This window comes from Bufo gargarizans, chromosome 6, assembly GCF_014858855.1.
Source record: "Bufo gargarizans isolate SCDJY-AF-19 chromosome 6, ASM1485885v1, whole genome shotgun sequence".
NCBI lineage: Eukaryota > Metazoa > Chordata > Amphibia > Anura > Bufonidae > Bufo > Bufo gargarizans.
In genome coordinates this window covers 305,074,017-305,089,039 of record NC_058085.1, presented here as the reverse complement: position 1 = coordinate 305,089,039, position 15,023 = coordinate 305,074,017, and the positions used below count along the sequence as shown (strand labels likewise).

The following is a 15,023-nucleotide window of genomic DNA, read 5'->3' as shown; positions in this document are numbered from 1 at the left end:
ACAGTGGACCAACACCAGCAGCTGACATGGCACCCCAGACCATCACTGACTGTGGGTACTTGACACTGGACTTCAGGCATTTTGGCATTTCCCTCTCCCCAGTCTTCCTCCAGACTCTGGCACCTTGATTTCTGAATGACATGCAAAATTTGCTTTCATCCGAAAAAAGTACTTTGGACCACTGAGCAACAGTCCAGTGCTGCTTCTCTGTAGCCCAGGTCAGGTGCTTCTGCCGCTGTTTCTGGTTCAAAAGTGGCTTGACCTGGGGAATGCGGCACCTGTAGCCCATTTCCTGCACATGCCTGTACACGGTGGCTCTGGATGTTTCTACTCCAGACTCAGTCCACTGCTTCCGCAGGTCCCCCAAGGTCTGGAATCGGTCCTTCTCCACAATCTTCCTCAGGGTCCGGTCACCTCTTCTCGTTGTGCAGCGTTTTCTGCCACACTTTTTCCTTCCCACAGACTTCCCACTGAGGTGCCTTGATACAGCACTCTGGGAACAGCCTATTCGTTCAGAAATTTCTTTCTGTGTCTTACCCTCTTGCTTGAGGGTGTCAATGATGGCCTTCTGGACAGCAGTCAGGTCGGCAGTCTTACCCATGATTGCGGTTTTGAGTAATGAACCAGGCTGGGAGTTTTTAAAAGCCTCAGGAATCTTTTGCAGGTGTTTAGAGTTAATTAGTTGATTCAAATGATTAGGTTAATAGCTCGTTTAGAGAACCTTTTCATAATATGCAAATTATTTTAGATAGGAATTTTGGGTTTTCATGAGCTGTATGCCAAAATCATCAATATTAAAACAATAAAAGGCTTGAACTACTTCAGTTGGTGTGTAATGAATCTAAAATATATGGAAGTCTAATGTTTATCAGTACATTACAGAAAATAATGAACTTTATCACAATATGCAATTTTTTTTAGAAGGACCTGTATATTGGTATTACAATGTGCTACTATGGGAAATAGCAAAATCAAAAGAGAAATGCCCCCATTACCCTATCATAGGGAATGATTAACCATGCAGTAGGCACAAAGGTTCACAGAGACTTTTTGAGCACAAGCCTCTTCTATCACTGTCTCTTGCTGCTGCTACCTAGAATCATAGATAGAAATTTAATTTTCATATGCCATAAATCATCAAGGGTCTGAAAGACATGTTTGCTAAAAGAAATCACTACATGGCAGGTGGTCAATGTAAAAGTTATTGAACCAGCGCCTGGCACTAAGGTGCTGACACCGATGATGACCGCACATGTGGCTGGACATGCCGAGGCTTTAAAGAAGAGTCTTTTCCCCTCAACAGTAGTCCTGCCCCACTAGCGAGTCTGCCTCTTGTTTGAGAGAACCACTTTAGAAGATTTTAGTTCGTCATCACAAAAGGGCTTCATTGTGTATAGACATACAGTATATACACATGGCAGGCGAGATAAGTAATACATTATTTTATTAACCTTAGTGTTCTAAATTAATCTGTTTTTAATGTATCTTTCAGATGGTTTGAAGGCTTTAATTGGGAAGGTTTAAGAAAAGGTACCCTCACACCTCCTATAATCCCAAGTGTAAGTATCTGACCAGCTCCTGAATGCCGTAGACACGCCCAGCTTATCCAGTCTTCTCGTAACCATCTGTAGACATCATAAACACTGTAATCTCAGCATAAAAGACAAGTTATGAATGATATTCCAGAGAAACATACATAGTGCATAATGGCTATTAGTCAATGTCTGGTGTGCATACAATGAGTCGGACATCCACTATAGAGATCTAAAGGATCTGTGTTTACTTTGGTTCTCAATCGAAACAAAGCACATAGTCAAAGCAGTGCTCACTGTTCTTTGTATCCAGCCTCCTGAGCAGTTCATCCTAAAGCGAGGACGTACAAGCCACTATATCTGTAATGTGCCATATTTTGTAAATGTCAGTGATTCTTCTTTCCTTCACCTGATGATTCATCCTACAGCTATAGAAGCATTACATCAAGTTATTAATGCATTACAATGCAGGCACAGAATCAGTGGAGTAACTACAAATGACTAGGTTCCACAGCAATTTTTTTTACAGACCCCCCCCCCCCCCCCCCCCCCCCCCCTTATCAACTTCCCAACAGTGCAGGGAAGGAATACTCAAGGTATAGGTAAAGGATAGGGAGGAATCATTCCACAACATTTATGTTGAACAGGGTTCAGTAGGGGAGATGACAGCCTGAGAAATAGGAACAATCCTATTACACATTACTACACTGACTGGGCACCGAAATTGCCATTATACAGCTCTGTAATTCCAGCAAACCGTTCTTGTTATTGGGGTGTAAGTGCTGTTTGATACAGGCATTAACAGGGTTTATTACAAGGAAATATTTCTATGTCTTATTTGCTCTTGTGCGGTGCAGTTATATCTTCTAAAGCATTTTTTGGCTTGTATTAGTGGGCTTATTAGTGGGCTTATTAGCCGTTGTGTGGTGAAGTGCTAAAATTCCAGCACTTTTTGTCGTGTATTAGTGGCAAAAGAAAAATATATTCGCCGTTTAGCAGTGCAGTTATATGTTCTAAAGCCTTTTGTGGCGTGTATTAGTGGCAAAAGAAAAATATATTTGCCGTTCAGCTGTGCAGTTATATGTTCTAAATCCTTTTGTGGCGTGTATTAGTGGAAAAATAAAAATATATTTGCCGTTCAGTGGTGCAGTTATATGTTCTAAAGCCTTTTGTGGCGTGTATTAGTGGAAAAAGTAAAATATATTTGCTGTTCAGCGGTGCAGTTATATGTTTTAAAACCTTTTGTGGCGTGTATTAGTGGCAAAAGAAAAATATATTTGTCGTTCAGTGGTGCAGTTATATGTTCTAAACCCCCGTTTTTGTGTGTAATATTGGCAAAAGAAAAAAATATTTGCCGTTCAGCGGTGCAGTTATATGTTCTAAAGCCATTTTTTGTGTGTATTTGTGTGAAAAAAGGGCTTATTAGTCGTTGTATGGTGAAGTGAGAAAATTACAGACTTTTTGGGGTGTTTTAATTTCCTTTTTATTTATTTATTTGATCTAACAGTATGTCAGACAGAGAGGTGACAGGTCCTGCACAGGGGAGTGGTAGAGACCTAAATGTTTCTGGCACAGGCAGAGGTCGCAGCAGAGGAAGGGGCCGTGCCAGCAGAGGTCACTTCGAAAGGCCTGAGCAACCAGCAACCCAGCGGTTCTTGAATGGTTGACTCGATCTTCGACTTTGTCTCAAGTGACATCAGACACCCCCAGCCAAGAGTCGGTGGGTTCATCAGACACAACCCTTAGTTGGCATTGCTTGGGAGCAGGCCCTGTGCCCTCACCTGTCAACCTGCTTCTGTCCTTTTCTGTACCCGCAGCCAGAGAAGTATTGTATGCTGTGGGCTCAGCTCCACTATACAGTGAGGACGAGCTACTATTGGACAGTCAGCAGCTAATGGCAAGTCAAGATGTGTAGGAGACATCTGCCGCTTCCTCCACCAGGTGGGCAAGTAGTGATGAGGAGAGTGGCATGGGAGCTAGTGTTGAGAGCGGTCAGGCTCCTGATCCAGAGACGGTTGAGGAGGACATCAGTGACATGCAGACAGTACTCGGTGATGATGATGTAGCTGATCACACTTGGGAGCTGGGTGATGAAGGGGCTTCATCATCATTGGGAGAAGAGGGTGGCAGCTTGCTCGTGAGACAGCGAAGGAGCAGGCAAGTCGCTAGCATGGCCGGGCGGGCAGAGTGGCAGTAGTGGGAGGTCGGGAGCCAAACGTGCCCGGGTTAGACCACCCACTTCGCAGGAGCCTACCTGCCCGGGAATTAGTGCTGCACGGGTTCACGGAGACAGCGGTGGTAGCAGTCAGTCAATGCGTAGTTTTAGGGGTAAACTCACCTACTCGGCGGTGTGGCAGTTTTTTGTTAAGCCGCCGGAGAAGGTGAACAAGGGCCATATGTAGAATCTGTGGGCAGAAGGTGAAGCATGGCCACGGTGTTAATGTTGGCACCACAGCCCATGCGTCAACATATGCAGCGTCACCATAAAGTGGCCTAAGAGGACCGTGGCTCCGATGTGTTGGTCCAGCCTGCTGCAGCAACCACTGCATCACCCAGTGGCACGCAGCCGTTTTCACGCAGTCAAGGCTCCACCACCTCAGCCAAAATGAGCTGTCTGTCCTTTTCATCATCTGCTGGTCCTGATGCTCCTGCTCCTCGCCCTCCTACTCCTCATCAGTGATTCTGTCAGCAATCGATCACTGAAGCGATTGCCAAGAGACAACAGTATGTGTGCACTCATCCAACGGCGCAGAAGCTGAACATGCTCCTGTCAAAGTTGCTGGTGCTGCAGTCCCTCCCTTTCCAAGTGGTGGACTCTGCACCTTTCAGAGAACTGATGGCTTATGCCAAGGTGGAGAGTCTCAAGCTATCATTTATTTGCCAAAAAGGCAGTACCAGCCCTGCACACACATGTAAAACAGAAGGTGGGTCAGTCCTTGAGCCTGTTGGTGTCTGCCAAAGTGCACGGCAGCACCGACTTGTGGAGCTGTAGCTACGGTCAGGAACAATACATGTCCTTTACAGCCCACTGGGTGAATGTGGTTCCTGCACAGCCACACCAGCAACTTGGCCAGGTGATGCCGCTTCCGCCTCCACGTTCTCACGCCTTGTCCTGTGACAATGTCCGCCTCTGCCACCTCATCCTCCACCGTGTCCTCAGCCTCCTCTGCAGGGACAATTCACAGTGTCCCTCCAGCATACCACATGTGCAGGGCACGGCAGTGTCACGCTGTTCTGCACCTTGTTTGCCTGGGCGAACAAAGTCACACAGGGGAGGAACTGCTCCATGTCCTTAATTAAAAAATAAAATCCTGGCTTTCTCTGCGACAACTGAAAATCGGAACCATGGTGACCGACAATGGGAAGAACATGGTGTCGGTGCTGCGTCAAGGAGGGCTGAGCCATGGTTGTCAAACAGTTTCTGAAGTTTTCCACCCATCTGCAAGACATCCTAAAAATGGCCAGAAAAATTTACATGCACCTCAGCCACTCCTACACCGCAAAACACACCCTTCTTGAGCTGCAGCGGCAGAACGGCATCACCCAACATAGGCTGATATGCGATGTTTCCACCCGTTGGAATTCCTTCTCCATATGTTGGAACGACTATACGAACAGAGAAAGGCCATAAACAATTTCTTGATGATCCAAGTAGACAGGAGTACTTCCCTGTGTAACTTTGATGTCAGCCACGGGCAGCTCATGCATGACTCCTGCCGTTTGCTCAGACCCTTTGAGGAGGCCATGTTATTTGTCAGTCGCCAGGACTACGAGATGAACGATGTAATTTCCCTGCTTCATGTCCTGGAACAGATGCTGGTAAATCTGGCTGGTCAGGGGACTGGAGACGTGACACCTACATCTCATGGCCACATGAGCTCTTTGGGGGCTGAACTGGAGGAGGAGGAGGACATTGTAGCACAAGCAATGTGTAGCAAAACGGATGTTTTTTCTACACAGGTGACAGGAAAGGAGGAGCAGGGTGAGCCAAAGGAGCTACAGGGTGATGAGGAAGTGGAGGCAGAGGACCCAGACACACTGTGTCAGTATGCAGTAGAGAATGAGGCAGGGAGTCCCTCCAAGTCACCTGCACAAATGGCCAGATGCACGCTTGCTTGCTTGTGTAGTGACAGCCGAATTGTCACCATTCGGCAGAGGGATGACTTCTGGCTCTCCACCTTGTTGGACCCTCACTACCGGTCCAAAATGGGGGCCGTTTTTACACCCGCTGAGAGGGAGGACAAACTGAACTACTATAGAGACATCCCATGTGGTCAGTTGACTGCTGCCTATCTGCGCCATCGTCCATCCTCTCACAGGTATAACCAAGGGGGCCCTCTGAACTCATGTTCCACTGTCATGGCTACTGGGGAGGGGTGTGGTGGCAGGAGAAATAACAGCTCCATCAACAGCAGCCTGAGTCTAGAGTCGCTGATGAGCAGCTTTCTTCACCCGCATAGTGAAAAAACTACTCACCGGCAGCTAGACATAGAGCAGAACCTGAACCAGCAGGTGGTAGCATACTTGGAGTGCACCCTGCCAGCCGTCCTTGAAGATCCGCTGAACTACTGGTCAGCCAAACTGGATTTGTGGCCGCAACTGGCCGAGTTTGACCTGGAAAAGCTGTCCTGCCCGGCCAGTAGTGTGGCATCAGAGCGGGTGTTTAGTGCGGCAGGGGCCATAGTTACCCCAAGAAGAACTCGCTTGTCCACCCAAAATGTGGAGAGACTGACCTTTGTCAAGATGAATCAGGCATGGATCAGCCAGGATTTCCACCCACCGATGCCTGATGCATCAGACTAGATCACCCATGGTGCCTCACCAACACTTTGACAAAAGAGACCGGTTTCTTCTGGTTACCTGCCTCAGCTACTATTCTGATGCTGCCACCCGCCTGATGCCTCACATCGGATGCCAAGTGCTCTTTCTTTCACTCACCATCTTCAGCTAGTACTAGTATTGCCACCCACCTCCACACTATATCATATTGCCACTCTGTGGCCTCCTGATGCTGCCGCCACCTCCACACTATCTCACCTTGGCACTCTGTGGTCCCCTTATGCTGCTGCCATCTCCACACTGTCACCATGCCACTCTGTGGTCTTCGGATGCTGCTGCCATCTCCACACTATGTCACCTTGCCACTCTGTGGTCTCCTCATGCTGCTGCTACCTCCACACTATGTCACCTTGCCCCTCTGTGGCATGCTGATGCTGCTGCCAACCCCCCCCCCCCCCCCCACTATGTCATTTGGCCACTCTGTGGACTTCTCATGCTGTTCCCACCTTCCCCACTTCATGACTGGGCCACAATTTTGCCTTTCGGCCTGGCTGACATCATCATTTATTTGACCCTTCTTCTGATCTGTCAGAAGGAAGGAAAAATGAGACGCACAACGTACCCTGTCTGTGTAGCAGCTTTCAGGTCTGTATGGTCCCATAAGAATTGGCTTGTGATTTGGTAGCTAATAGCAGGAGTTGGTGTTTTGGAGCCACTCTTATTTTTTTGGGCATTAGCAATACTGATGGATTACTTACCAAATGCTGACCCAGTGAAGGCGGATGCTCCACAGACCGGATCTGTTCTTTGAGGATTATTGCTCTGACGGATCAGATGAAGGGCAAAATAATCAGTGACGTCAACACAAACTTACTGCTGACACCCACTCCCCTCTGTCGGGGGGCTCTACTTGTATAAGCGTTTAATAGAACAGGCACTGTAGACATCTATGTGGAATCAGCTGACGAAGGTGTAAAAGGAGTGTGCTGCTTCTTGGCGCTAACATCGACCTGTAAGGCTGAGCTCATACTTGAGTTATTTAGTCAGTTTTGGCCCGTGACCGCCCAAATAAGTGAAGTGTGCAGTGATTCTAAGAGCGACGCCTGTCATCTGAATGTTATACTGACTCACAGTATTATTTCACTACCACAGCAGACTCCCTATGCATGTTACTGCAAGAGACAGTGTTCTACACCACTATAAAGGCTCTCTGCAGCCAGGAAATAGACGTTTTTTAACACGATTTGCAGCAAATAATTTCGGATCGAACCACATTTTTTCAGAAAATTCGGTGAACCGGCCGAATCAAATTTTTGAAAAATTCGCTCATCTCTAATAGCATCCTAGTAATATCTAACAATTATAGGCACTAGGCAATTCATTTGCTGCCTTTTATTATCTTTCTAATACAGTATATTCCAGTGTATTATAGACTAGTAGGCATTTAATGTGCTGCCTTATGGTGGCTTTCTAATGCAGCATGACCCAGTGTATTATAGATTAGTGATGACTCTATGTGTGGCCTTTTGGTGCCTTTCAAAAACATCATGACACAGTGTCTTATAGGCTAGTAGGCACCCTATGTGTTGCCTTATTGCACCTTTCTAATACATCATGACCCAATGTATAATAGACTGGTAGGCGCTCCGTGTGCTGCCTTATGGTGCCTTTATAATACATCATGACCCAGTGTATAATAGATTAGTAGGCGCTTCATGTGCTTCCTTATTGCACCTTTCTTTTTTTTTTCAGTTTTAGTATCTTTATTATTTTTCTTAAATAGGAACAATATAAATATTATTGCACCTTTCTAATACATCATGACCCAGTGTATAACAGACTAGTAGGTTCTCCATGTGCTTCCTTATTGCACCTTTCTAATACAGCGTGACCCAGTGTATAATAGACTAGAAGGCGCTCCATGTGCTGCCTTATGACGCCCTTCTGATGCATTATAGCCCAGTGAATAATAGACTAGTAAACACTCCATGTGCTGCCTTGTAGCACCCTTCTAATATTGAATGTGGTGGAGCATAATTTTTTTTGCAGATTCTGCCCATATTGCACAGAGGTAAGTGAAGATAACATGTAGGCCATATACTTCTATGGGTGTTTTATCACAAATCCATACCATACAAATCTGTAAAACAACTACTGTATGTGCATGAAGCCTAACTGAACAAATAGTTTTATGCCAAATAAGGTAGATTGGCATCTGTATTAATTCTGGCCAGATTTGGCATTTTCATATATTTTTTTTTTCCTTTTGCAGGTTGCATCCCCAACAGACACAAGCAATTTTGACAGTTTTCCAGAAGACAATGACGATCCTCCACCTGATGACAACTCAGGATGGGACGTAGACTTTTAATGCATTTTTCTTACCTGCTTCTGCCTTGCTGAAGACAGCTTTCCTGAAACATGGCTGCCAATAGAACAAAAGAAAGAACTGGGGAAGATTAATGCTCGGGGTCACCATGATGCCTTGATTGATGCTGCTATAGTAACTACAGTGGCATTAGGACTTATTGCTTAGTTCACAATAACCCTTCTTAACATACTTTTTGTTTTGACCTTCAAAATAGCAGTCGACATGGTGGTCCTGAAGCAAAGCCTCATTCAAAACTATATGCTTTCTAATATTGCAGAGTTGACAATTTACCTTTCAAACAGTATAGTGTAAAATGTATTAGAACTGTACATATTTTGTAGCTAGCACTACCCATAGGAAAGAATAATTTATTTCGGTACAGTTGTCCATGTTAGGTAGGGATGCCTGTATCTTTACAAGAGGGATATGCAGGATAGCTCCTTTTTCTGCTGCCGTACTACAGATCTCATCATCATCTGGCTGGCTGGAGTTGATGGGATCAGTAGCTCGGTGGCAGCTATTGGTTCGAATATGCAGGTTTCTCTTTTAAAGTGCATAAATGATGACTTCCTGCAGGTCAGAGTAGATAAGTGTGGAAAATATTTATTAATGTTTTACCCCAGCTTTGTCCTGCTGACATAATGCTCTCTCTTTTTAACGTGACAATTAAAGTGTTCCCTATGGTCCATGGAAATAACCGGTACCCAATACAAAGGTTAAACTAGTATTGAAAAGCATTGAAGAAGTAGGCCCTGGTTGCCGTACAGTATTTAACTTGGGTTTGGGGACTTTGGGGCTCGCCCTTATACAAAAAGTTTTTCTACGACAGGTAGGAGGTGGTCAAGCGATGATCACTGACAGTACTGTAAGACCTTGATAAGAAGATACATTTCCCTCTGGAGGGGTACACAGGATACCCTCCTGGAATATTGTAAGAAGTAGGCCCTGGTTACTCTACAGTATTTAACTATAAGGCTAGGCTCCCTCTTATACAAAAATTTGTTCCAGGATATATAGGAGGTGGTCATGCAATGATCACTGACAGTACTGTAAGACCTTGATGTTGCCCTCTTGAGGGGTACACAGGATATCCTCCTGGAATATTGCAATGCATTGTAGCGTTTATAGCCCCCTTTAATTTTGTGAGAGCTACTGACATCTTTAAGGCATCTTCTAGTTAATAATAGGCTTTATTCCCATGGCTATTGGCACAGCTATAAAAATGGCTGCCAATGGTGTGTGTAAGCAGTAGATAAACCATAATAATCTGTATGGTACAAAATTTCCCCAGTAAATCGCTGAATTGGATGTTTGTTTTTCGCACTCATTGTGAGGACCACAATCATTTGGTCATTTTTTTTGTTCATGTCAATCCAATTCTTGAAGCTGTGTTTTTTTTTGTTTTTGTTTTTTTTACTTATGTTCATGACCAGACTGAATGTTAACCTCTCTTTTGTTAGATTTTTAACAATTCTATTAATAAAAAGCACAACTGTTGCATATGCTGTTGAAAATGATCATGAAAGGCATCGTATTCATTCATCCATCTTCATTTACAGCATTGAATGTTTTTATATTAGAGGTTCTAGGTTCTCAGTTCTCAATTGGAAACAGACTATGATTTGTGACATTAGAAAGGTATATGCATTCCTTGGAAAGCATTAAGGTCAATTATATATTAAGTAATTAGAATAGTCATTTAATCACATATCCTGCTAAATAATCTAAAGATCCAAGTCTACTCAGAGCTTAATAGGAGATGGTGATTAGTGGAGTCTAGAATTACGAGTCTGAGAGAAATACTAGGAATGAAAAAAATATTTGCGTAGGATGTATGTTTTATAGCTTAGGTGGAACTGAGTACGGAAGTTGTAGCAGAGGTTACGTGAGTTGTACACTTGTCCACCCTCATGTGACCATCCTGTAAGGTACCTCCACTTCTTCACAGAGAACGCAGAACAAAATGGGGGCTAAGTAGTTCAGCTATGAACGTGTACATATTAAACCCTTGAATACTTTGATGGAAGGGTCTCTGTAGATGTGAAGCATACATGCCTATGGAAGAGTAGAACTAATGTCCCAAAATATCCTGAAATCTACCACATGAGGATCAAGTTATTTTGGTGGAAATGATAGTAAGAACATAAAATACTGTAAACAGTTTCCAACATTAAAACCTTTGCAGACCTAATTATATGAGAACACAATGGGAAGCAAAACTTTTTCTCCCTATTGTCCCATAAATATGCATGCCTAGCTGATGAGAGAGTGAGGAGAAAGCCGCTGCCATACTCCCCTGGTAGTGGCTTATCTTTTGAAAAAGGGAAAGGGCAGTTGAAAACCAATATCCCTAGGCATTAGTGATTGGGGAAGAGTTGGGAAGCTCCATACACATCAGATGGTGGGCCAAACCTCCTGAAATCCGTGGGTTGGGCAAACATAAATCTGATGCGTATTGCCAGCTTTAGACCCAGATCTATACAGTGTTCAATAAGAGAACAGTATCTTGTGCTCAGCTTTATGATATGTCATCATTAGGTCTTTATTCAAGGTAACATATTGTAGAACCATTGTTAGAAGGAACATTTAGTACACACAATTGTGATACTAGTGTTCTTTTAAAAGAATATTATAACCAAGAGAATGGGAGTTAGTATATTTTGATAGATACCAGTCCATTTCTCCTAGTGAGGACTAAAGAGGAGGGTCTTCTAAAAGATGTCAGTATCAGATAAGCACTTTTCTATTTTATTTAGGTGCTATGTATAGATTTGTTCTGTGAGATGTATACAACTCAACACTCTTAGATATAGGAACATTCATATGAATTAGCACTAATTTAATTATAAATTCTAACATTAAATATGCAGAGGCAATACCAATTGATTCCCGACCAAAGTCCTACAAGTAAGTAGCAGTGTATTCCAGCAACGTAGGTTTTCTCTTCCTCATGTATGGAATAATAATTGTGTTAATAACAAACATACTTTTCCGTGACTTGCAGAACTCTAAAATGGAACAGTTCAGTTTTGCTCTAGGCCTTCCAAAGTATTACGTAACCCTACTGAGTTAATATGTAGCAATAAGCCAAGATGAACAAGGCATAATAAAAAGCGTATCATATCTAGGAGGTGAATGTATATGAGTCCTATGTAAATATAAGATTTATGCCTTGAGAAAACTATTGATCTGCTTTGGAACATCATACACGAATGACCAGAAAAAGAACCAAGCGGACTATGTGGCATATACTGTATATACTCTGTAACTACCTCTGTTTAAGGGGATAGCTACTTATCTACTGGGCTGATGTTGCAGGGGAAAGATGGGAACTCTGACAGTAGAGTCCAAGATTTATTTGTCAGTGTATCTGCTTTCTCCACAGCACCAAGCCTTTAAAATCCTCCCACTGTATGTTGTCCAAAGACTGGAGCACCATTTTACTGTAGATTTTTTAATCTTTGAAAAATAAAAAAGATTTAAAGTGCTTTTTGGCACAGCCTAAAGACTTAGGTTTGATGATACATTTCAGGACAAATACTGTCATCCAGCGCTATTCATGTCACACAAAAGGCTTCCTTATTCTACTGTGACGTCTTCTAGGGGCAGAGGCAGTAGTAGTTCCATGAAATCTCTCTAGCCGTCCTTAAGGATTGACAGTAACTAGCATCATATGCATCATTCATCCTCGTTGTGAAATATTTCATGGTTATTTCTGAGTTTGAAAAAACCTAGACATGTTCATATTATCAAAGGATTCATAAACCATGACTCTCCAAATATATAAGAACCCATTGCACGACTGTATAGAGGGGTAGGGGGGCTATTGCGTTGGCAATATAAAATGATATACAGTACATACAAATCTCATCGGTGACGTTCTATTGTAGACAACTTTACAAGTTTTGGGTCATTTTTTACATTTGGTTCGCCATACAGCGCCATTGTTTGGCTGTGAGATACTCATCTACATTCTGTGTCCCAAGCATGTCTGGATTGGATTGTATAAGTGCTCATCAAAACGCATTTGCTATTCTTGAACTTTACAGTAGGACCACAGACAATTACAGTATTTGTGTGAATATAGCTATTTTTGTGTTAAGATTTGATACGATATGCATAGTAGTTCTTTTTTAAGTAGTAACTCATTGGGTTATTTCATCATCATCTTATTTGTAATGTGCAGTGTTTTACTAGGTACAGGTGGACTTGAATTTTATTGTCAGTATTAGTGAGCGACTGTACCCTGTTCCCTCATCCGTCCTGAACCTTAAAACCTGATGATTTCGGCATTGTTACAAGTGCCTTAAATTCATGGCATCTTCTAATAACTTAACCGTTTGGTGTTATGCTGCATGACTAAGACAAACACACCTCAAGACGTTGTCCTTTCTTAGCTTGCTCTGTTTTACAGTTCTTTCTGCTGACGATTTCTAAGCCTTTATTATTATATATTGATGAAATACAGAAATTATGACGTTGTTTTAATGATTTCTGTTCAATGTACCAGAGCTGTGTAACTGTTAATGGGATTGCAGCATCATTTCTGTGAAATGTATCAATGTATGTGCAGGTTTAATTAATACATGACATATTATCAGTCTTTACACAGGTGTAACTGTTTTGCTAAGGTGCACATTAAAACTTTACAAAAAGTGATCGTTCTCCAGAATACTGGTCCAGACTAGTGTTGGGCGAATACCGCGTGTGCTCAAGCCAGTGTATTTAAATCTAATTTAGCCTCTATTCTGTTTCTGGTAGGATTACAGCCCAGGATGTTAGCCACTTCACTATAGAGCTGCATGGCTAGTTACTTTAAAAATAAATAAATACATGAATATGAGACTTCTGCTGTATAGGAATACTTAAGTATTCCTATACAGCAGAAGTCTCATAATTATTTATTTTTATTTTATTTTTTAAAGTAACAGGCCATGCAGCTCTATAGTGTAGTGGCTAACATCCTGGGATGTAGAAGGTTGTGAGTTTGAATACCGTCAGAAACTTTTCAGAAATAGAGGCTAAATAAAATTGATATATTTTATCTATTTTTTTATAATTGTAAAAAATGTAATTACTATTACTAATATATATATATATATATATATATATAATAAAGAAAGTCCGCAGCACTCCTTAAAGTAAAAAATGTGCAGTTTATTCACACATGTCAAAAAATAGACAACGTTTCGGTTCTCTCGCAGAACCTTTCTCAAGTCAGGTGACTTGAGAAAGGTTCTGCGAGAGAACCGAAACGTTGTCTATTTTTTGACATGTGTGAATAAACTGCACATTTTTTACTTTAAGGAGTGCTGCGGACTTTCTTTATTATTTATTCGTCCTGGATCGAGGGACTACTGCGGGCACCATACAATCAGCTCTGCATGGGAGGAGGGCTGCCTAACCTTTTTTATGGATATATATATATATATATATATATATATATATATATATATAAAATCATACTTCTAATATATATGAATATGCATAATATGTGGGAAACTGCTAATGATGCTTTAGCCATAATATATTTACATATATTATAATATATTATATATTCTAAATATATAATAATATATGTAAATATATTATGGCTAAAATCTTATATATATTTTTAAATAAAATTTAGCCTCTATTTCTGAAAGGGTTCTTTATGAGATTCGAACTCACAACCTTCTACATTACAGCCCAGAATGTTAGCCACTATACTATAAAAAAATAAAATAAAATATGAGACTTCTGCTGTATAGAAATACTACTAGTTAGTATTCCTATACAGCAGAAGTCTATTTATTTATTTTTTTAACTGGCCATGCAGCTCTATTGTGTAGTGGTTAATATGCTTGGCTGTAATGTAAAGTTGTGAGTCTAAATCCTGCCAGAAACTTTTCAGAAATAGAGGCAAAATTCGATTTAAATACACTGGGTGTCCCCAAGCACTGACTTCATATATGGACATAGCTATATATGGAGTCAGAGCAGGGAATCCTAAGCCAAACTAGAGTCCCAACACCCACCACTCCCCAGAGCAGCGGGTGCCTGGTTTAATGCTTTGGTTCTCCCATTGACTTCTATTGTACTCGGGTGCTGTGTAGAGCACTCGAGCACCGGGAAGTGTTCTACTCGAGCACACAAGCATTTTGGTGCTCGACCAACACTAGTCCAGACTCAAATACATTGATCCTGGCAAGAACTAGAATTTAGGTTGGGCAATGGGATTACTCACTTATGAGCTATCCTCCCCAGCAGAGTTGGCAAGCTATGTGTGAAATGTTCTTGCAGATCTACAGATTGGCTTCTCCCAATAGTTCTCAATTGTCCTGATCAAACAATTTAAAGGG

At 42.2% G+C, this 15,023-nt stretch overlaps 1 protein-coding gene across 3 annotated transcripts in view; it reads left to right on the top strand.

Annotated features, from left to right (window-relative positions):
- PRKG1 (protein kinase cGMP-dependent 1) overlaps positions 1-13,346 on the top strand; it is a 1,133,286-nt gene extending 1,119,940 nt beyond the window's left edge. For all 3 annotated transcript variants that reach the window (XM_044296555.1, XM_044296554.1, XM_044296556.1), the window contains exons 17-18: positions 1,493-1,559; positions 8,584-13,346. In XM_044296555.1, coding sequence (XP_044152490.1) covers positions 1,493-1,559; positions 8,584-8,682 — 166 coding nt within the window. In that variant the 3' untranslated portion in view covers positions 8,683-13,346. The remainder of the gene's footprint in view (positions 1-1,492; positions 1,560-8,583) is intronic.
- The last annotated feature ends 1,677 nt before the right edge of the window (positions 13,347-15,023 follow it).